The sequence below is a fragment of the Pan paniscus genome, chromosome 1, assembly GCF_029289425.2.
Source record: "Pan paniscus chromosome 1, NHGRI_mPanPan1-v2.0_pri, whole genome shotgun sequence".
NCBI classification, from domain to species: domain Eukaryota; kingdom Metazoa; phylum Chordata; class Mammalia; order Primates; family Hominidae; genus Pan; species Pan paniscus.
The window spans coordinates 77,281,705-77,305,382 of NC_073249.2; the positions used below are offsets into that span (position 1 = coordinate 77,281,705).

General features: G+C 42.0%; 2 protein-coding genes across 6 annotated transcripts in view; one reads left to right on the forward strand and one right to left on the reverse strand.

Moving 5' to 3' along the window:
* C1H1orf105 (chromosome 1 C1orf105 homolog) overlaps positions 1-23,678 on the reverse strand; it is a 69,565-nt gene that overhangs the window by 25,692 nt on the left and 20,195 nt on the right. For 2 of the 4 annotated variants that reach the window (XM_055111567.2, XM_063603907.1), the window contains exons 2-5: positions 19,275-19,360; positions 15,775-15,865; positions 7,827-7,901; positions 2,053-2,120 (exon numbers count right to left, since the gene is read on the reverse strand). In XM_055111567.2, the coding sequence (XP_054967542.1) occupies positions 2,053-2,120; positions 7,827-7,901; positions 15,775-15,865; positions 19,275-19,360 (320 nt within the window). Of the gene's footprint in view, positions 1-2,052; positions 2,121-7,826; positions 7,902-15,774; positions 15,866-19,274; positions 19,361-20,111; positions 20,442-23,678 lie in introns of those variants that run through there. The other 2 variants (XM_034940714.3, XM_055111562.2) reach the window with 2 other exon arrangements.
* PIGC (phosphatidylinositol glycan anchor biosynthesis class C) lies at positions 20,237-22,984 on the forward strand. 2 transcript variants are annotated; one of them, XM_003824663.6, is made up of 2 exons: positions 20,237-20,445; positions 21,604-22,984. In XM_003824663.6, the coding sequence occupies exon 2, from the start codon at positions 21,818-21,820 to the stop codon at positions 22,709-22,711; it is 894 nt and encodes a 297-aa protein (XP_003824711.1). In that variant the 5' UTR covers positions 20,237-20,445; positions 21,604-21,817; the 3' UTR covers positions 22,712-22,984. The 2 variants fall into 2 exon arrangements, with proteins under 2 accessions (XP_003824711.1, XP_057158077.1); XM_057302094.1 differs by having other exon boundaries at positions 20,363-20,445; positions 21,581-22,984.

A 23,678-nucleotide genomic window follows, 5' to 3' on the forward strand; every position in this document is an offset into this window, starting at 1 on the left:
TGTCACTGAGATTGAGAAAAAGAGAAAGCAAAACCCCTTCTATTATCCATTTTGTGCAAACAGGCAGATGGTATATTCAGGACTGAATAGTTTAAGCTCTGTCTATTCTACAATTCAACAAATATGTATCTATCCTGCCATCTTTTCTCCCTCTCTTCCTTTTTTCCTTCATTCTTTTCATTCAATAAGTATTATATTTTAATTCCTGCAATGGCTATAATTAAAGTCACTTTTTAAAAAACCATAATTTCAGTGAAGATAATTCCATTTGCCTATATATGCAGTGATACTTAAAAAGTATGAACACAGAAACCAATATCTAGTGCTAGAAACAAATTTGGAAAAGTTAGAGATAGAACCAGGCCCTTGCTTTATAGTCACTCTAGCTAAGTCTCAAACAGAAGTGGTATGTTTTCCTCCATAACACTGAAAAACAGAATACAACAATCAATCTCATGATACGTCTGGTTGATGTTGACATGATTTTAGAACTGGTTTAATCCTTGGTCTTACTTTTAAAGGGATAAGAGCTATTTGTTTAAAATACAACTAATTAATGTTCTGGAATTTTGTATTTAAATAAAGTACAAAACTTGCAAGATAAGTAAAATGGGGCAACAAATTTCGAAAGGTTATTTCACAGAAGGGTGAAATTTTGCTCAGAAATCTCTGATTTTAGATGCTTCAGTTTTCCATTTAAAGTTCATAATGAATATTTACTAGAATTACTTTTATCATATAAGAGCTCTTTAAAAATGTAGAGTCAGTACAGGTAAATGTTATTAGTGATGGAGCTTGTACTGCTCAAATAGCCACTTCCTCCATAACTTTGTCTACCTTGGCCAGGAACTGGGTGCATGTTTTCAGTGTATCTGGGTCTATATTTGAGTCTGGAACAAATGGCCCTAAGGTCATAAAAGGAATCAGGACATGTACCATTGTGCAACATAAGGTTACAGAAAAACCTATTTATTTTTCCACATTATTGCTGTCTGTATGAGGAAAAAATTAAAATGGCCGTTAGATTACATATAGCTTTTTTGGTTAGTCATATGTAAAGTTGAGTGTATGTCTACTTCCCAACCATCTATTGCAATGCAAGTTGACCTGTGTTGATGTCCTGTTTAGAATGAGTCCATGTTTTGCATGTTGTAGTAAAGTAAAAACAGAGTCCTTCTTCCCTGCCTAGTAGTTAAATATAGAAGAAAAAAACTCTTTGAAAAACTAGGCGGGGCATGGTGGCTCACACCTGTAATCACAGCAATTTGGGAGGCCGAGGCGGGCAGATCACCAGAGGTGGGGAGTTTGAGACCAGCCTGGCCAACATGGTGAAATCACATTTCCACTAAGAAGAAAAAAAAAATTAGCCAGGCATGGTGGTGGACATCTGTAATCGCAGCTATTTGGGAAGTTGAGGCAAGAGAATTGCTTGAACCTGGGAGGTGGAGGTTGCAGTGAGCCAAGATTGCGCCACTGCACTGCAGCCTGGGCAACAGAGAGAGACTCCATCTCAAAAAGAAAAAACCAAACCAAACCAAACAAAACACACACAAAAACTAATCATAATTCCAATTGGATTTTATATCTGTTATACTCGATCTTGATTTAAAAAAAGCTTTAAATAACAACCAAACAAACTGATAAAGAGGAATTTTAGTTACTAAAACGTAGCAGAGAACATCTTGGACTAAGGGAAGATTATGTGTAATCCCCCATATCTTGCAGATTAGATATGTCGTCTACATGGAGAATTTGTATTTAGTTCCATCTGAATTATCAAAGAAATTTCCTATTCTGTTTCTTATATTGTTCTTGTGAAGGTGGAAAGGAAGATTATACTTTCTACAATAGTTTCAGTAGTTGTTCAAGCAAAAAGGTGAATTTTCTTTTTTGATCTAATAATTTGGTTTAACCTAAAAATAAAACCAGTCAAGAAGCCTGTTCCCTAAGCATTCCTTAAACATTCCTCTTACTAGGCTTCTCAATCCACTCTCCTGTGTCCTCAGACATGACAAGAATTAAGTCATGTCCTGATTTAAATTGTTGACTTACCTATAACTCATACAATTCTCAAAGGATGCTTTTGGATCATCTGGGATTTTCATTGTTCTTGGTTGTACCTCAAGAAGAAAGTCTCATTTAGAACGTTGCCTGTAACTGCATTTTGATTTAAATAAATAATGTACCACTTTAGTGAATTTGTGTTGTATTTGATGTCAAAGTCCTTCATACATCCTTTTGTGATGTGAATGACCAGAGGGTTTCACCCTTCCCTCAAGTCAGAGTCATTGTTTTTCCCTGGATATCAGTTGAAATTAGATACACAGATTTAGTAAATCTTTAAAATTGGTTGGTTTAGATGCCCCCACCCCCAACACACACATGTTCTTCAAGTCTCAGGTTAACTGTCACTTTATCACAGAGACTGCTGACTCCGGGACTACTGTTCGGTAGTCCTCCGCTCTATGTTCTTAGGGCCTCCTGGATCAAAATACTCATAACCTTTATATTGTATTTACTTGTGTAATGTCTGGGTTCCCTAATAGACTTTCAGCTTCATGAGGGCATAGACCTTGTCTCTATTTTTGTATTTCCAGCTGCTAACACGATGTCTAAGAAATATTTTTGATCAAATTAGTGAATGAATGAACCCACCTTGAAGCACACTGGAAATTTTAAAGGTGTCTTTCATATAGGCCTAAAATCAATGTACAGTTACAGTATTTTCGGTTAAGAAACATCACTTTCTTGAACTTTTCCAAATTTGTTCCTAGCCTAGATGTTGGTTTTCTTTTAAGAATGTTTTCACTAGGAAGCATTTTTCCATTATTTCTCAAAAATTATTGTAGCTATAATAATAAAATGACAATTACAAAGATGTGGGTGCAGGTGTTCAACTACTCTACTCACTAAGTGACTTGTACCAAGTGACTCATGATTTAAGTTTATGACATAACAAAGTTACAAATTACAATGTATTAAGGACCTTTAGAGGTGCTTGAAAATAGCAAAAAAACTGAATGCAAAGGCTATACAAATGCCAAGAATGTACTATGTTTACTCAGCTTGTTCTCCTAACTCATTAGCTGAAGAAAGGATGGGAGAGGGAGAGGAAGGAGGTGATCTGGTGACAAAGAGCCTCTGGGCATAGTGGGGGCAGCCAAGGCTTTAGTAAGAACCTGAGGAGAGATTTCTAAACATAAAAGTGGATGAGAATGTGCCAGAGACAGACTGCTTTATTCAAAAATTTATCTAAAGTTGACTCTGCTCCAAGGGAAGATGCAGGAAACTGTAACTCCTCCTGAATAGCATGATTGCTGTTCTAAATCCCCTAAATCCAGCTAGGGCTATTGTATGAATGAACTGTGCTACAGGGGCTGCATCAGAACAAAGCTGCCTGCCAAAGACAGGATTTTTGTTTTTGAGAAAAAGTGTACTGTGGGAGACTCCTATTCATTCTTGAAAACCCTGAATAGTCTTTTTCTTCAAGGAAGACTTCCTTGATATTTACTTTCACTGCCCCTTCACTCCCCATCAGATCTATTTCTGTTTATATTGATTACATTCTGTTGTCATTATTTATTTATTTGTTGACTCCTTAAAGACAGGTCTTATGTATTTCTTTTTTTTTCTTTGTAGTTTACCTAAGTACCTGGCCCATGGCAGACAATCAATCAATATTTGTTGAAATAAACTTAATTTATTTTGAAACTATTTTTTAATATATGTTAGAGAATATCTGTTTACAGTTGTCTAGCTTGATGGTCCTACTTTTAAGGGGCTTGAAGGTGTTAATTAGAGAGTAATGCAGATAACAGAAGGACTACAGAATAGGTGCATTAAGGGGAAGATGAGCTGTTTGGAGCAGAGACGTGATGAAACACAGCCTAGATAAAACCAAGGCAAATATCACTGGTGATTCACAACCATAACTGTCAGCAGGTATTTCTTCTGCACTGAATGATTGAGCTTCTAGCCCAAGGTTACATAGGAATATGAGTAGTTACATAACCAGGTCCTATTTACATTTTTTTGAGATTCATCTATTTTGTGCTTTTATTTAGTGCTAATTTCTTTTTATCGGTGTTTATGATATCATGTATCATAAGTCACCATCTTAATGTGCAATTTAGTAGTTTTTAGTATATTCAGAAAGTTGTAAAACAATCACCATTGTTTATTCCTAGAACAGTTCATGACCCCAAAAAGAAACCACATACCTATTAGCAATTGCTTCTCACTCACTCCTCTCCCCAATCTTTGACAACCACTGTCTATTTTCTGTCTCTGTGAATTTTCCTATTTTGGACATTTCATATAAATGGAACAAGTATAATATGTGATCTTTTGCATCTGGTTTCTTTTACTTAGCAAAATGTTTTCAGGGTTCATCCATGTTATAGCATGTTTTAGTATTTCATTCTTTTTTATGATTAATATTCTATTATAAAGATAGACAACGTTTTGTTTATCCATTAATCAAGCTCTAGGCATTTGGGTTATTTCCACTTTTCAGCTGTTAAGATATGGCTGCTATGTGCATTCTTGTAGAATTTTGTGTGTGAATATGTTTTTAGTTCTCTTAGGTACATATCTAGGAATGGAATTGCTCGGTCATATGGTAACTCTGTGTCTAAGGTTTTGAGGAATTCCCAAACTGTTTTCCAAAGCAACTGTACTGTTTTACATTCCCATCAGCAATTTTTGAGGCTTCTAATTTCTCCACATCCTGGCCAACACTTGTTATTATCCACCGTTTTATTATTATTATTATTATTATTATTATTATTATTATTATAACCATCCTAGTGGATGGAAAGTGTATCTCATTGTGGTTTTGATTTGCATTTGCTTTACAACAAATAATGTTGAGTATCTTTTCATGTGTTTATTGGTCATTTGTAGATCTTCTTTAGAGAATGTCTATTGAAACTTTTTGCTCACTTTTCAACTAGAGTGTTTGCCTTTTTATTGTTGAGTTTTAAGTGTTCCTTATATATTCCAGATACTAGTCCCTTATCTGACATAATCCTTCATCTGTTGATTTGCAAATATTTGGGTTGTCTTTTCGTGTTCTTGATGGTGTTCTTTGTGGAACAAAAGTTTAAAATTTTTATGAAGACTGATTTATCTATATCCTTTTGTTGTTTGTGCTTTGGGTGTCCTATCTTAGAAACCATTGCCTTATCCAAGGTCATGAAGCTTTATACCTATGTTTTCTTCTAAGAGTTTTATGGTTTTAGGTCTTACATTTAGCTCTTTGACCTATTTTGAGTTATTTTTGTACATGGTGTGAGGAAGAGGTACAAATTCATTCTTTTGCATGTATCTATGCAGCTGCCCCCATACCACTTATTGAAAATACTGTTCTTTCCTCATTGAACTGTCTTGGTGCCTTTGTCAAAAATCAATTGTTTATAAACGTAAGAATTTACTTCTGAACTTTCAATTTTATTCCATTTATCTATTTGTCTATCTTTATGGCAGTACCACACAGTCCTGACCATAGCTTTGTAGTTAGTTTTAAAATCAAGAAGTATGAGACCTCCAACTTCATTCTTCTTTTTAAAGATTGTTTGGCTATCCTGGATCTCTTGCATTTTAATATAAATTTTAAGATATGATTGCAAATTTCTATAAAAATGGCATCTGGGATTTTGAGGATTACATTAAATATGTAGATCAGTTTGGGGGAGTATATTCATCTTTACAATATTAAGTGTTCCAATCCATAAACATGGGGTTCTTTCCATTTATTTAGGCCTTTTAAATTTTCTTTCCACAATGTTTTATACTTTTCATTGTATAGCTCTTGTGCTTCTCTTGTTAAATTTATTCCTAAATAATTTTTGATGCTATTACAAATGGCATTGTTTTCTTCATTTTTGGGTTGTTCACTGCTATTGATAGAAATTAAGGTTTATATACTGATCTTGTATCCTCAACACTGCTGTACTCATTTATTAGCTCTAATAGTTTTCTGTGAATTCCTTAGGACTTTCGCTATATAAGAGCATATCATCTGCAAATAGACTAGTTGTACTTCTTTCTTTCTAATGTGGATGGATTTTATTTCTTTTTCTTATCTTTCTGGCTAGAATGTATAGTAAAATGTTGAGTAGAAGTGTCAGGAGCAGACATTGTTGCCCTGTTTCTAATCTTAGGGGAAAGTATCCAGTCTTTTACCATTAAGTAGGGTGTTAGCTGTTAGTTTTTCAAGCTGCTCTTTATTAGGTTGAGGAAGTTCCCTTCTATTCCTAGGAGTCTTTTTATATATTCCCCAGTATTTCTATTCAACTCACTGCTGAGAAAGAAGGGGTATCACAGTGACTACAGCAGACCTGCAGTCCCTCCCCTTGGGAGGACTTTGAGGTATTACTGCATAGAGTGAGGCAAGGATATTTCATGTTTATTTTCTAACTTTCTGTAGTTTATCATCAGGTTCTGACAGCAGTACAGAAGGGTCCCTGGGCACTTTTGTGTTTGAAGCCCTTCCTTTTAGAAGCTTCAATAAATGGTAAAATTGCAGCATGTGGCTCCACTTCTATCATTCCTGGGCAAGGGCAAAGGTCAGAGAAGAGGTCTTGAGAAAGAGGACGGCTGCTGATGTCCCAAGTGTGCCAGCTGGCCAAGGCCAGCTTAGGCCTGGTGTTGGTGCATTCTAAATGTGGACACAAGTGATTCCAGGAATAAGACCAGGAGAAATCCCAATCCTAGTTTCCCAGACTCCAGCCAATGCTAATATTTAACACAGTGACCCTAATTATGTAGAAAATGAACATAGATGGCAACATCAAGGTGCAGCTTTGCCGGTAGCTTCAGTTAAATTTGTAAATCCCACATAAAAATTTCACAAAAGTGCCACTCTCTTTCACATCCGACTGGACCGAAGACTTGCCATGAACTCAGTGAAGGAGCTTTTCTTATATCTTCTATTTTTCTTCCATTCTTTTAAAGCACGTTTAGCCTTCACATTTAGCCCCACCTTCCTCCCCAAGTCAAAGGAGAATTATAGGATATCAGAGTTGAAGAAACCCTTCTCCAGCTCGTACCTCAAACCTAACCATGTTGCTAAATTAACCCTTAACCAAAGCCTCTTCCTTACCCTGACGCTAACAACCATCCCAGCGCTAACTCTAATTCTTAAATTACCGAAGGCCTAACTCCAGCCTAGTCTAGCATCCTTCCTGAATCAGGCCTCTGATTCAGCAACTGTGATAGATGGCATGGCAGAAGTTTGTCTTTGTTCCCTCCACATCTCCCTTGCTTTCCTTCTTTCTTTTCCTAATATTCCTCCCCTACCACCATTCTCCACTATATGTTACAAATACCCAAGGCAGGTGACACTGCCCCTGACTACCTAGAAAGTACTGTAGACTCTCTCCCGAGTCTTTCTCTTGAGGTGCTACCTAAATTAACAGTAAACCCAAAGATGAAGCTGTTTGTCTCCTGATTGTAACGGTGGAGAAATGAGTGTGAGCCTATGTGTTGTGTGGGGGCTACATTAAGGAGGGAGAAGGAGCTCCATAATCCCCTAAGCCTCTGAGAGGCTGTAGTTACTTAGGAGCCCAAGGCGAAGTGTCTCATTGCATCTCTACTCTGGCCCATCTATCTTGGTTACCCTTTAGCTTGTTGAAACGGAGAAGGTTTATCATGTTCTGTCAGTCGATGCTGCTCCCAGGACCAACAGTTCCTCCTTGGCAGCCTTTATCTAGGCCCTCCTTGCAACGGGCCCCGTCACTATCTCTCCCCACAGGGCTTGGCTGGGAAGGGCAGTGCTGCACCCTGAGATGCCTGTGCCCATTTCTGTCTTCCCCCTTGCCTACCATTTTCATTTCTTGACATGTGGAGCACAGCTGTTGGTTTCTGAGCAGCATGGAGTCACACTGGTTCCTCCTGGCCTGAGGGGAAAGAGAGACAGAGAGAGGTGAGGAAATGGTGGGGCATGTAGGGCAGCAAAGATGTAGGAAAGCAGTGGAGGGGTGAGAGAGGTAACAGTTTTTCCTTCCATAAAACAGAGATGGGCACTCTGGTCTCAGCCCCATCCAGGGTGGGTGTTGAATCTGGAGTGTGCTGCAGCTGGTAGGTACCGAGAGTTTAGGCAGGAGGGAGTGAGACATAGGCTAGGTGGTCTTGAGGCTGCTGCATGCAGTGGTATAGATGTAAAGACAGCTGGCAGAGATGGCTGGGGCCTGAAATTCAGTGGGGTCTCTACTTTCCAGCCTGAACACCTGTGTCTGAGGGGTTGCATTCTCCTATAGGTGGGCCATTTTTTCCATTTCATAAAAAGGCTCCACCATATAGACTGAGGATCTCTGATGGCCTAAGAAAGAATGAAGAGAAGACTTCTCTTCTGCAAATCTTTTTTTCACAGGCCTTTCCTAAGCATCGCCTTCCTTTCTCATGCCTTAACTCTGGGCCAGAAACAGCTCTCATGCATCCATGGTCCAGCACCATTTGGCCCTTCTGTACCTCCTAAGCAGAATGATTGAAGCCACAAGCAGAACTCAAGCTTGTGTGTGAGTCCTGAGTCCCCTCAATCCTCTGGGAAAGAAAGGCTGTCTTAGTAGGTGAAGAAACAACCAGTGGAGGAGGGGGAGGGGCACCGTGTCTGCTCACTGTAACCACTGGTTTTTATTCTGACTTCATTTCTGCAAAAGGGTTAAAGAGAGGACTTTGGAGCATTTACACCTGGTTCAGGAGGTTCTCATTTGCATCTCTGATAAAAGTTTGCTTAGGAAGCATATAGGAACTTGAGGCTAAACTTATGTTTGGGGATTCTCTCTTAACGTTCCTCATTCACATTGACATCAGTCATGAGCTATGGTCACAGAAAGTGCAGAATATGGGGAAGAGGAAAGCCACAGTGAGAAGACTATTGACTGAAGTCTTCTCTTTCCTTTGATCCGCTTGCTGGCCCATCACTACATGGTGTGCCTTGACCCATTCCTGTTGCCCTGGGAGGTGTGGGGAACAGAAAGAGGAGGAACAGAAAGTGAGGAGTTCCTGAGGTGTGCTCCTAGGATGACCTTTGCCAGATTGTTCTGCAAGTAGCTTCATCCTGTGAGAGACATATGGCACTTAGGTGATGCATCATGGGGGGTTTGAGGGCTAAAAACTGTTAACAAAGTTGGATTCTTTTGAGAAACATTTAAAATACACTTCATTTTTATAGGGCGTTCTAAAAAGAATCAACTCAGTATTACAATGTTGTGGGTTGGTATGTCAAAGTATGTGTGTGAATAGCTAGATTCATTCATTCAACAATAAACATCTATTGTGAGGCTACCAAGTAAAGGGTGCTGTGACGGGGGTCATACCGACGAATAAGGCAAAGTTTCTGGAAGGAAGTTTCTAAGGAAGACAAAAGAAGAATACAAATTCATTCATTTACCCATTCATTAGGTACTGGAGACATTTAAATAAATAAGACATAGTTTGTGACCTCAAGCTGCTCACCATCCAGTAGCCTATACATCAAGAAGTATGATGGTGTTGAAGGTGCTACAACAGAAATATATCGAGGCTCCAGTGAAGCTGAAAGGGGTCATTGAGCTTAACTGGGGGTGGGGCAGAGAGGGAAGGGTCTGAGAAGGGTAAAAAAAACAGGCAATGCTTGGGTAGGTGTTTGTGGAGTGAACAAGGATGGTGAGGGTGTTGCAAGCCCAGGAAACACTATACAACAACCTGGAAGAATAATCTAGCAAATCAGCTTCGGGTAAGTGAATGTAGGTTGGGATGGACAGGTTGTCTGGTGGGAGGATGAATGGAGTGAGAAGAGAGACTAGAGAGGAAATGTCTGTGGATATTGACTCCTCTGCTTTGGGCTGATTCAACTTTCTACCATGTCTTCCTGATACCCCTGGGGGTGATATCCCCTGAAGCTCCAGCTCCTCCCTCCATCCCTCACATCTTTGAGGTATGAGAGTGAGGTACATTTCTGAAACTGCAATTAAGGTAGGACACACTAGATATCATACAAGAGGCACTAATACCTCTGTGCCTTCAGAAGACAGAGAGACCACTTCTGATTGGAGAAATCAGGAAAGGCTTCCTAGAAGTGGAATTTGTACTCAGTCTGAAGGGATGAGGAAGACCTGGACAAGGGGAGGCAGATATGGGAGAATCCTTGGGCAGGTTTGTTTTTGGTAGAGTTATAAGTTCTTCACTGAAATTATTTCCTTCACCTTTTTCCAGACTTCTGGTTTCTGCTAAGACTACTATTAGACCCTACAGGAAGTGGAATCTCAGAGCTCATTGCAAATCAAGCAACAGATATTATTTGCAAGATCCCCAAAGTGCATTGCAAGACCTTGCTAGGTTAATGACAACTGTAAATGTGAGTACAGAGTCCCATAACATAATGACTGTCATCTCTTAGAATCTGAGGGATGAAATGCTTATATATTGTCCCACCTGGCCTTGATAGCTACTCATTTAAGACATAGTGTAGGTGTTACATCCTCAGAAAACCTTTCTCTTGGGCTGCTACCATTTCTCACCCTCCTAACCTCAGTTGGGTGCCTGCCTCTTTGATTGCATCATAAACTTGGTCTAGCTTTCTTTGTATTTGCACTATTCTTGATTTTAAATGCGTTTATTTCCTCCACTGGGCTGAGAGTTATTATATTTAAGAGCAAGAATCATGTTTTACACATCTTTGTATTCCTAGAACCTATGATAGAACCTGGCACACAGCAAGTATTCAACAAACATTGGGCAAATGAATGAGTCATTGTAAGCAATTTAAATTATGAGGTCTAAATATAGACACAATCAACATAAATATATAAAACAAAAAATACATATATAAATGAAGATCACTATTGTAACACTGTCTTCAGGGAAACATTACAGAACATTAGTGTTGTAGTACAACAAATTCATTCTATGTAATGCACTGGGGAAGAACACTGGCTAGATGCCCAAAAAGCTCTGTTCCAGTCCTGGCTCACAAACAACTTGGGTGACTTTTGTCAATCATATAAACTCTCCAAGTCTCCCTTCCTCTACCAAAAATGGTCTTTGTGTTCAAAAAGACAGAGGCGGATGCTCTAATCCTGTCCCTTTACACTTTACATTTAAAGGTAAAAAGCAATCTTTGATCTGTGCTGTACTCTACCTCAGACTTGCTATCAGCTGAAGCCTGGCCTCCAAGAAGAGCTGCTCCATTTCTATCTGGAGAAGGGATGAGGGCATTGAAGAGTCATGGAAGGCAGCTGTGACAGGCTACTTTAAAGGTGATGCAAACATTTGAGACGCCATGTCCTGCAGGCCTCATTTCCTCCATTCTGTCTTGCTTTCTTTCCCAGCCCTGAAACCCAGGTCTTTGGTCTTTTTCTTCTGTTGCATTCCCTTCTCACTTGGTTTCCTTATGACCAGCTCAGCAGCAATAACAGGAATGGAGAGGGAATTGTCCACATTCACAGCACAAGGCCCTGGTTTTATCAGGTCTAGAGCCAGAGGCACTGGAATGTTAATGGGGCCCTCATTTCCCAAGCAGCTGTCCTCTAGATAGCAGATGGCAGTTGTGACAGGAGAGTGACAGCAACCTATGTGTAGCCTGGCCAAGGTATGATGCAGATTTCAGCCAGTCCCCAGAAGCCAAAAACACATTTGACAATTGGAAACATCCTCATACCCTAGGACAATATCTGCTGCGGTGTCTAAGGGCTGATTCATGGCCCAAGGCCATGGCCTTCTTGAACCCTTGGTAAAGAAACAGAGAAACATGTTTCTCTCCATCTCCCTCTCCCTCTACTCTCCTTTCTTTCTCTCTTTCACTCATTTTCTTTCTCTCTCTTACACACCTGTTCACATAAAAAACAAAAATGTAAGCACCAGCTTGTGATTAAAACAGGCTTCACAAGCACCCTGTGAGGAGTACTGACACATTTGCCTCTGTCCTTTCCTTCAACACCTCTATTTCTTTTCTCCTTCCCACTTGTAACTTAACTGAGAGAGACCTGATAGGACACTTGGTTCAAATCTTTCAATTTACCCAGGAGAAAGCTGTGACCCAGAAAGGTTAAGAGATTTTTCCAATACCACATCTATTGAACTTCAGTCGGCTAGAAAGTTTTTGGATAAAAAGGATTATCTTTCCTCAGGGGAAGAGTAAACTCTTAGAATCCATATAAAGGCCAGGCATGGTGGCTCATACTTGTAATCCCAGCACTTTAGGAGGCCAAGGCAGGCGGATCATGAGGTCAGGAGTTCGAGACCAGCCTGACCAACATGGTGAAACCCCCTCTCTACTAAAAATACAAAAATTAGCCAGGCATGGTGGCATGCGCCTGTAATTCCAGCTACTCAGGAGGCTGAGGCAGGAGAATCACTTGAACCTGGGAGGCGGAGGTTGCAGTGAGCCAAGACCGTGCCATTGCACTCCAGCCTGGGGCGACAGAGCGAGATTCCGTCTCAAAAAAAAAAAAAAAGAATCCATATAAAGGCAGAATTATTTCTACCACATAGAATCCCAAAAGTAGTGCTCAAAGAACTAATTTCAATATTCAAAAAAAACCTTATGATGTTACACATGTTCCTTCTATCTGAAAATATCAGCCATTAAAAAAAATAAAGCTGAATATACTTAAAAAAACCCAAAATGTATACAAAATAATAGCCATATCCCTACATTCAGACTTATTAAATTTGATTTTTATTACCATCACTATTTTAGGTCAATAGCATTTAATATTCTCTTTAAAAATTGTATTTGTAATTATATGCACTAGATCAACATAAGCAATATAAATATGAAAATGACTTAGGAGTATATGAGGTAGTTTCCTTGGTAGTTATGAGCTTTGAAAATTTAGTCAATGTGAGAGAAATAATAAAAAGAGAGTTCTTAGTGGTGAGAAAATAGAAAGTAAACATCCTATACATCTTCCACAGCTATGCCTCTGCTACTGCACAGTCTTTTTAGCCAGGGCTTTTTGCCACAGGTCTGCTAAAAGCAAAATAAATAATGTTCTTATCTTCACTCTGACTCATTAGACTGGAAGAACAAACCCAGATCAAAGTGAGTAGAGAGAGAGTGGGGGCAGGAATTGAGAGGGTGGAGTGGCATTTTATAATCTATTAGTAACTGAGGAGCTCTAGTTAATTTACACCCAGTACCAGCAAGTGGGCAAAGGGGTTTCAGAGTCTCCAGCTGCAGTTTTCCGGGTCACCCCCACACACCTGCTGTTCCTTTGCCTTGGATCACTGAGTCAGTCACCTTTTGGCCCAGTTAGCCAACTATCATGATGCACCTTTCTGTTTCTCAGCATCTTGAGGAGTCATGAGCGGATGCCTGCAAATGGCAGGTGAAAATGAAGAAGCTTCTCCACAGTAGCTGTTTAAACGAGGAAATGTTTAGGCTTCATTTGTCTTCACTAAAAATCTTTCTTCTTTGATAGACCTGCCTCTCCTTTTGTCTTGTGTTTTTTGTCCCTCACCTCTGTGTGTGTGTTTCTATCTTGCTTTCTGTCTCCCTCTCCCTGTTATTGTGTCTCTGAGCCTGTCTCCCCTTTGTCTAGTCACTAGGAAATACTACTCCAGGCACAGGTGCACCTGCCTCAGCCACGGGGCTGCTCCGGGGTAGGGGAGGAGTAAGTAGGTGTTTAAAGTTCTGCCCTTTGACCTGTGACGGTGAAGAGGAACACAGCCAGGTGGCAGGAGCTTTGCACCTCTGCACAGGGTCCCGGGTCTCCAGTTGGCCTCCGGATTGCCAGCAGCTTCTTGTCAGGTCCCTGATTTAGAGAATGAAGGAAGAGATCCTGTCCACAGTACATTCTACTCCCTTGAAACACAACAGTTTCTTTCCAGAAGGGAGCAGCTGCCGGCTGAATCCACGTTTACCTCATGTCACATACGTGCAGGCCTTCATACACGCAGTAGACTCTGGGAGCCAGATTCAAATTTGAGGACGTCTGTGTGACAGGAAAGAATATGACTGGAGGTACTGGCCTGGTGCCCCAACAGAGCAAGGATCCCGGGTTCCCTACTTGTGTTTCAATCTGCAGGGGTGACTCTTTCTCATGTGCAAATCAGTGGAGGGTCAGCCCCTAACAGGATGAGAGTGAGGGTGAGGTTGAGGGGCCTGTGTTCTCTCCCAATAAGAGCAACCTATTTGGGACTTCTCACGGGTCAGCCGGGAAACTGGCCTCCCAGGCGCCCTTTGGGCTGCGCAGCTGGAAGCTGTTGCTCTTAACTGTCATCTAGTGGCTAACTATGAATATTGCAGCCACAAAAACCGCTATACCCTGCTGGAGAATGGCCTCTCACTCCCACTGGTCGTTAGCATTGGCTTTCCTTCCCCATTCTCCACTCCAGCCAGGCTGGGGCCTGGTGTCCTAGTGCCTAGGTTGCCACAGTACAGAGACCCAGAACAAACCTGAGATGAGGAGGCATTCAGCGGCAGGTGAGACCTGTCTAAATAGGAAGTTCACAGCGACTTGATGACTGGAAGGCTTCTTGCTGGTTCCACAGCAATTGCTAAGCCAGTCCTGCCTCCCGGCTCATCCCCCACCTCTACCCAGTGCACGTCATGGTGGCCATGTTACCTACTTGCCTGTCCAGGGTGTTAGGGGGACTAAGAGATGACTCTTAAGCAAAGCTTGGACCCTGAAACTCCGGTGTTGAAAACCTTCAATGTGTCCTCTCTGCTCTTGTCTGTTGGGCCCTGTGTGCATTAGCTGGGCCCAGCCGTGTCCTTGTTTCCCTTTCATGTATGCTCAGAATTCCTTGATATTCTTCAAGCATTTCCTCCTGCACACTCAGTCTCCACCTCTTTGCTGATAATCTTCTCTTCTCTTTCCAGTTCTTCCTCCACCCCTGGCTCTTCCTTCCACTTGAAAACAGTATCTTCTAGGTCCAGTGCAGATGCCACTTCCTCTTGAATCATTCCCTCACTTCCACTCTGCTTGCCCAACCTGGGGGTAACCTTTGCTCCCACCTTCTCTCACAAGTGCTGTGCCCTGTCTCTAAGACGCATTCTCAGTTGTGTCCCTGTCCTGTCTCCTCACTCATCTGCGTAGCTGCGGCTGACTCACTCATCTCTGATGTATTAAAGCAAATACAAAGGCCTCCGTAAACGTATATTGACTGACACCAGGGCTCCTAATAATTGTGGCTCACATTCACTGAGCTCTTGCTCTGGGTGGGGCACCGTGTCGAGTGCCTTAGGACGCTGCTTCAGGCACTGCCTATGACAGCCCTGTGAGGAATGTGCAATTTTTCAGGTGAAAAAATTGCTTATCTCACCATATATTTTCTCTCTTTCTCCACCTCAGGGAGGTTCTGACTACCCAAGCACTGTAGCCTGTGTGCTTGCTCCACAGTGACACCGAGGGTCACCTGGCAGCCGGTCATGGTGGAGGGGAAAAGAGGAGTTTTTAATGTAAAATTCCACAGGTGTAGGGAGTTGTAGGTGGGAGACATAAGCAATCCTTTGGGGGAGGCAGTAGAGACTCCAGATTGGTTCCAGTCACAGGCTGATAGGCATTCCCTGGAAGTCTTGGGGCAGATTCCTCCATACTAATTTTTAGTTTCCTGTTTTGTTGATTCTAACCTTGTGCCTGTATTCTTAGTTCTAGTGAACTGGGACCCTAAGGCACTTGAGACATAGTGAGGGGGGTGGGGCTATTCATTTCATTTAACAAATATTTATTGAACACTGATGGTGTACCAAGCACAGGGCTGTGCTAAGGAGATGGGACATGTATTCATATTCTATGTCATTCTAGAACTGCTGTTGGTTTCATTTCAACAAAAATTTTTTAGTACCTTAGATAAAACATCTGGAACTTGAAACAAAATTTGCAAATTCATATTCTTCTTGGATGAAGTCAGAAAAGTCGCAGAGGAATGAGGATATCTAAGTAATTAAAACAAGAGAAAGTTAGAACCGCAGTCCCGTGTTTGAAGAGCCAGGCCCTTGGTTGTTTCTGAGAGAATACAAGGGACACCACAGGGAGCTATCTTCCACTCCAGTTCTGGAGCACTCAGGCCATTGGGGAGCCCCCAAAAGATGGATTTGCCCTCCTATGTCACTTTGGCTTTTCTGTCCCTTTTGTTTTGCACTAACCAATTTTGGATTGTCAGACAGTGTACAAACAAGGCAGGATAAAGATTGTTCACAACAGTAGATGTGTAATGAGCGAAATGAATCCCAGGTTTCCTCTTTGAAAGGGTCTGCACTCAAGTTTTTGATGTTTAACCTGCATCTGTCCCCTTTCGTACCTGGGCTGACTTCTTGGAGTTTGTGTCCTTGCACCCTGAAACAATCCACCTGTTTCCTCCCACAGAACGTCTTCTCCCTTCACCCATTCTTTTCCTTTGGAACATTTTTTCTTTCTAGTTAGCAGTTGAAGCAGTGATGTTGCAAGAACACCAGTTCCTTTTACAGGGTGACCTGCCTGCGCTCTGTCACACTTGGCACTGTGGTTCATTTCATTACAGTGTAAGGGGCCAAGGCCTGCGGGGGCCTGATAATCATAAACTGTGTGTGTGGCACCATTCATGCCCCTGGCATCCAAGAAATAGAAACTCAGAATGCTGGCAGTTTTGCTGGGAACACATCTCCTCTCTAATGAGGAAAGATTTCATTGTCCATTGTTTATTTAAAACAAAGGCATGTGAAAGGAGTTTGATGCTCATGAGGCATTTCTTGTTTCATTTCTCCTCACACTTCCCTGGGCCCTGTAAGACCAGAGATGGTGGGTCTGACATGAGTGCCCTCGGGGTCTTTGTCTTTGATATGGGAATAGGCTCTCTTGGGCTTGTCACCCAAATGCTGACCAGCAGAGACCAGGAGGCCAGTTTAGAACTCCTTCAGTGTACAATAATCTTATATAAACAGGACCTTAGTGTGACTTGAAGGGCTTTGGAGACTGACGATGAGTGTGGCTTTGAAATTGTCAGGCCAACCTGAGAGAGTCCTTGAAGGAAGTGGGTCAGTATAGGCACTTCTTATTACAGCCCAGCCTCACCTCCTCCAACCCTGTAGGTGTGTTTCCATTGCACACACTTGGAATTACTCTGAGCATATTTGGCTAAATGTTCCTTTGTCTTTTTTCAGACTGTTCTGCATTAGAACTCTTTGCTCAAGGGTATGTAATGCTTAAGGCACATTGAGAACTTTCTCCCAAAGTCTCAGTAAGGGGCTTTGCCAAAAATAAACAGCTTGGAACCCAGAGCTTTGGCCCACATGAGGAGCTTTTAATCCTTAAGATCTTTTGATACTTAAACCATCCTTTCAAAAGACTTTTCATTCCCGTCTTGTCCTCCTGAGAGCTCAGGACACCTCAAAGGTGCTGTTCGGTCACCTTTGTTGTGAGGTAGGTATATTACATTTTTCTAAACAAGAATTGAGATTGCTACCCCAATCCTCCCAGAATAGCGATGAGTAGAGCTTCACTGCCTGCCTAAGGTTATTTCTCCTTGTGCCTAGCTTAGGTTTGGCTGGCTGGAGGAAAAACTGCCCACTCCCTTTCCAGTTGGCTGTCAACAGACTGTCTGCTCTGACCCTCCAGGACCTGGCTGTGAAAGTGAACAGGTGCTGCCGATGCCCAGCTGTATTCTGGGCCTACCCTTCTCCCTGATCTCCACCCTCTGCCAAAGGCTTGTGTAATTAGAGACCAAGGGAGCTGGGGGCAAGAGAGCTATGCACAAGGATACTTTGCTCTTCGCTGCTGGGGCAGGTCTAATGGGCATGGGGGGGGTAGTATGGGATGGTGGGATATTACCCTATTAGATCAAACACTAGCAATTTCACATAAAACATCCAGATTTCTAGTACTGTTAGAAGACCCAGTGGATCTGGCCTCTGGACTCACATGCCTGCAGGTAACACTGCTGGCGTGGGGGTGGGCTGAAGAGGGGAGGTGATTTCCCATTCACTGCAGTCCTGTTTGGCCAGCTTTACTCATTATGCCCCTCATCTGACTGTCATGGGCCTGTGAGTTTGTGTCCCACCCTCAATTAAAATATGCTAGACTGTCCTTACTCGTGCTGATCCATGCAGTGTTAACAACTCTTAATAAGCACTCTATCACTTAGTACTTTTGTTTCTTTCATGGGCCTGTGAGTTTTTGTCCCACCCTCAATTAAAATATGCTAGACTGTCCTTACTCGTGCTGATCCATGCAGTGTTAACAACTCTTAATAAGCACTCTATCACTTAGTACTTTTGTTTCTTAAATAGGCCTTTGAGTTTATTGAACCTCTGAACATCTGCTTTAGTTATATTCAAAATTATGTAAAAATAACACAACTGAATAACGAGCACTTGAAAGCACTTGTGAATTTTGTTCTGAAAATACTAAAACTGTCTACCTATTTACTGAGAATGAGATTTTTTTTAATGTACAGTAGACAAAGCAAAGGTACATGTTACTAAAGTGGGGATGTGGAGACAGTGATGGGAATTTGCTTATGAAGTCACTTATCCATGGGCAGGAGGGTACATGGTAGTTATCAACAGGAGGAGAAACTCTTTTTGGGGAGTCTGGCTTTTCTAACGAGCTGTTTCGCATGCCAAGGAGTCAATCCTTTTTAGTCTGTCATGTGCCTTTGGAATGGCCTCTATGCCTGCCCTTTCTCTTTCTCTCTGCCCTCTTTCTGGTTTCTCTCATTCACCCCAACACTACCTCACACCTACCCTTCCGTCCATGTCCCCTTCCCAGAGTGGGGTTTATCACTACACTTAGGAACCATTTCATCAAAAATGGAGAAGGAACACAGTAACCCAATTATTTCAAGAGACAGTTGAAATGCTCCCTAGATATGTAATTCCTGCAATTTTGAAAAATAGATTTATGTGTCATATAGTAGTTTGTTTGGAAGGAGTAGGACTAACAGGATTGTAGGAGGGTGCCTCAAAATTACATACAGAGTTACTATTCTATAAAGATGGGAACTTACTGTTCTAGACTTTTGATGGTAAAAATGTGAAAATTTCAGACTACAGCAGTGGAGAAAATGTGGGGTGAGAAAGAGGATGGAAGTGTTTTGAGAGACAGTGTCTAGGGGCAAAATTATCTTATACTGTTGAGTGGTAGTGGTGGAGAGGGAAAAATTTTGAGATCTCATCTCCTCTAGCCAGGCCTATACTCAGTGATCATTTTTTTCTGAGAAACCCGGATTATTTCTATTTTTAAAGCACTTGATTTGAGTTTCTCAGTGGATCAAATGCGCCCTCTGATAATTGTCCCCATCCCTTAAGAAGAAATCATCTTCTGTGAGATGTTTCGTAAAACTTTTGCCCTCGGTGGCTGAGAGGTTACCTTCCGGGGAGGCTGAGCACTAATGGCTTGTTTACAAGGCTGGCCTCACTAAGCCAAGGAATCTTGTCAAATTTTGGAACAGAAGCCTAGAGGGAAATAGAGAACATTTTACAGAATGTATCACACTTAAACATTGCTATCATTACGATGGCCAAAGTCAGCTAATAGCAGCCATATAGTGAACACTTTACAAACCATTTTTATATTTAACTCTTTAACCATCCTATAAAGTAGCCAAGTGCAAATAATGTCATCTCCATTTTACTGATGAAGAAATCAAGGCTCAGGTAGTGTGATTTGCCTTGAGTCACTGAGCTAGTAAATGGGTCATGTTTTCTGACTTTTATTTCCACTGTATCCTGTGTTTTACTACATCCCTTTGTTTCTTTATTACTTCCTTCTGTTTATATATCCTTTAATATTTCCATGAACTCAGTTTAATTAGCAATCTTGTCCTCACTTCTTTTAGGAGGTAAAGAGGAAAAAACCCAAGCTTTGAAGCTATAGACAACTGGATATTGATCTCTGTTCATCTACTTCCCAGGTGCCTGTCTTTGGACAAATACAACTTATCTGAGCCTTAGATTTGTCCTCTTTGAGGGGGGAGATGATATAATCAGTGTAAAGGTCAATGCACCAAAAAAGAGAGTTTCATGAGAGCAGCAATTTTTGTGTGTTTCATTCACGGCTGTATCACGAGCACCCCAAGCATGGCTTGTTATATGCAGGCATTCAATCAGTATCTGTGGAATGAACGCATGGATGCACGGTAAGTCCCAGCTGAGGGCCTGACTTAATAAAGGAGCGCAACAAAAGCGGCCATTATCTCTCACCTACCGGCCCAGCCTCTTTCCTTGTCCTCTCTTGCCTTACCCAGTCCTTCAGATGGCACATCCCATCTTTCAATAGGGGATTGCTGGGGATTTGCCTTCCTAGGCTCAGAGCATTCGGGTTTGGGCCAGTTTCCAGGAGAGGAGACCGGAGGTCCTCCGAGCAGCCAGGAGGGGGCAGCAGTCACGTCGCGATGGTTCCAGCCGGGGAAGGGTGCCCTCGCTGAGGAGATTGCGGCGGACCCGGAAGTGCTTGGCCACAGTCGCAGCCCCGGCGCCCCGGAGCGGGAAAAAGGCTGGGTGCCGCCGTCCCTCAGCTGCGCAACCCTAGGAACTCTCGGGTAGGTGGGTTCCGTGTAACGGTCAGTGTTTCCGGGGCTCCTTTTTCTCTGCTGCCTCCCGCAGACCCAAGGCTGAGTGAGGGGCGGCGGCGGAAGTGGGAGGCCCACCCAAAAAGCCAAATGGGGGGCCAGAAGAGTGAAGGCGCACCCTGGGGTCACCCTACCCTACCCTGTCCCCTCCCAGCCCCACTCTGCGGGCGGGCGCTGCCCTTTTGGGCGTCGCAGACCCTCCAACCCCGGCGGCGGCCTTAAGATTCCCGGGCTGGGATCCCTGCTGCAGAGGGGGTAACGGTGTCTGGCTTGCCAAGCAACATTTGTCGTGGTCTATCATGGAAGAAATAAAGTCGGGCAATATGAAATTTTTTTTTTCTCAAATTTGCCGGATGGCTGTGGTGTTTCTGACTCTTAGTTTTCTCATTGTGAAAAAGGAATGATTATCTTCTTCGATCCTCTCAAGAGTTTCCTTGTTTTGAGTAGATTGATAGCTCTTTAAAGGATGCTAAGCTCAGCTGATGGAAGAAGAGTCTAGTTTCTTTGAGGCTTTGATTTTGGCTAAACTATAGAGCTCATACCTTTCTGTATGGTGCAGCTTACTATTGTCTTTGGATTGGTAACTTAAAAAATACAAATAACATGCCTTTGAGAACCAATAAAAACTATGGATATTATCCCTATAAATTTACACAAATCCAGATATAAGCGTGCAATGTGATATACCTAAGGGATATGTGAACCACTGAGTTAAGAACTGCTTTAGAGGGAGATACAATGTGAGACACAGGCTTTGGGATAAGACTTTGGTTTGAATCCTGGCTCTGCTCTGTTACCTTAGGGCAAAGTTACTTAAGCATCTTGAATCTCAGCTTTTTTACCAAAGCAGGACTAATACTAACTTACAAGGTTGTGAGGATTAAGTGAAAGAAGATACATAAGGCACTTAGCACATAGTAGGTACTCAATAAGCGATAGCTAACAGATGTCTATTATTATTCAAGGAATTATAATTTTCAAATCTGAAATGCAGTTTTAATGTCCCATAAGGTGACTACCACATACATTTTTCTCAGACTTTTAGTAAACTGAGTTGATTTGACTTTAACTCAGTGCTACTCTTGACCTTTCACAACTTTCGTAGGTTCACAGTCTCTCTTTTTCTAGGAACTTGGCTGTGTTGTCCTGCCTCAGAGACAAATTCATCTATTGTAGGCCTAGCCTGGGTTGCTGCCTTTGAAAACAAGGAAAGGTTGGTAGAACATCAACACAGCATGGAATTTCCAGGGAGGTCTCATTTCAAAACTTCATAAAGAACAAGAACCACCTGGACTTCTGTGAGGGCGATGATTAAACTGGCCTGAGTTTGAATGAAAGGATAATGTGTGCTCAACCTGTAACTAACACCAAGGAGGTCAAGTGGCAGAAGGTCTTGTATGAGCGACAGCCCTTTCCTGATAACTATGTGGACCGGCGATTCCTGGAAGAGCTCCGGAAAAACATCCATGCTCGGAAATACCAATATTGGGCTGTGGTATTTGAGTCCAGTGTGGTGATCCAGCAGCTGTGCAGTGTTTGTGTTTTTGTGGTTATCTGGTGGTATATGGATGAGGGTCTTCTGGCCCCCCATTGGCTTTTAGGGACTGGCCTGGCTTCTTCACTGATTGGGTATGTTTTGTTTGATCTCATTGATGGAGGTGAAGGGCGGAAGAAGAGTGGGCAGACCCGGTGGGCTGACCTGAAGAGTGCCCTAGTCTTCATTACTTTCACTTATGGGTTTTCACCAGTGCTGAAGACCCTTACAGAGTCTGTCAGCACTGACACCATCTATGCCATGTCAGTCTTCATGCTGTTAGGCCATCTCATCTTTTTTGACTATGGTGCCAATGCTGCCATTGTATCCAGCACACTATCCTTGAACATGGCCATCTTTGCTTCTGTATGCTTGGCATCACGTCTTCCCCGGTCCCTGCATGCCTTCATCATGGTGACATTTGCCATTCAGATTTTTGCCCTGTGGCCCATGTTGCAGAAGAAACTAAAGGCATGTACTCCTCGGAGCTATGTGGGGGTCACACTGCTTTTTGCGTTTTCAGCCTTGGGAGGCCTACTGTCCATTAGTGCTGTGGGAGCCATACTCTTTGCCCTTCTGCTGATGTCTATCTCATGTCTGTGTCCATTCTACCTCATTCGCTTGCAGCTTTTTAAAGAAAACATTCATGGGCCTTGGGATGAAGCTGAAATCAAGGAAGACTTGTCCAGGTTCCTCAGTTAAATTAGGACATCCATTACGTTATTAAGGCAAGCTGATAGATTAGCCTCCTAACTAGTATAGAACTTAAAGACAGAGTTCCATTCTGGAAGCAGCATGTCATTGTGGTAAGAGAACAGAGATCAAAACAAGAAAAAAATGAACCAAAGGCTTGGGTGGTGAGGGTGCTTATCCTTTCTGTTATTTTGTAGATGAAAAAACTTTCTGGGGACCTCTTGAATTACATGCTGTAACATATGAAGTGATGTGGTTTCTATTAAAAAAATAACACATTCATCAAGTTGTCTCATGATTTTTCCATAAACAGGAGGCAGACAGAGGGGCATGAAGAGTGAAGTAAGTGTGTGTGTGTGTGTGTGTGTGTGTAAAGTCACTTCTTTCTACCCCTTTCAATGTGCTAATGCTCTTTTATTTATCTAGGGCTCAAATCTTAGAACACAGGGTGCTATGTTCAGTTTTGTTGCCCAAGATCACAGAATTGGTTACTTAACCTTGACTCAGAGTTTCTACCTTGTTCTTAGGGAAGCATATCACAACTAATTGCAAAGCAGAGTGTGATGTGTCACAATAAGCAGAATGCTAGGGAGAATTCAGAAGCTGGAGATAAATTTCAGCTGGAATAATTAGGAAATATGAGAGGCGGTGACATTTAAGCTTAGTCTTGGAGGATAAGGGAGACTTAAATAGGCAAAAGATGGTTTTAGGGCATTGTGGTGAAGGCCTTTGGAAGCCAGGTCAGTAATGGAAGCAAGTGAAACTGGCATACTTTGTGTGACTGATGGCAACTGTGAACAACTATGGAGATGTCCAATGGAGACACCTGCTATTGTGCTGCATCTATTCACAGTTTGTGCCTAGCTTCAGACCTTTAGAATTCCAGATAGGATTCTAAAAGAAATCCCAATAACTGTGTATCTGATTTTTAATATGAAATCTGGCTTGTAAATTAATCAGTCTAAAAACACATTTG

Coding starts and splice junctions, on each gene's coding strand:
- PIGC (XM_003824663.6), top strand. CDS start 21,818: ATGTGTGCTCAACCTGTAACTAACACCAAGGAGGTCAAGTGGCAGAAG.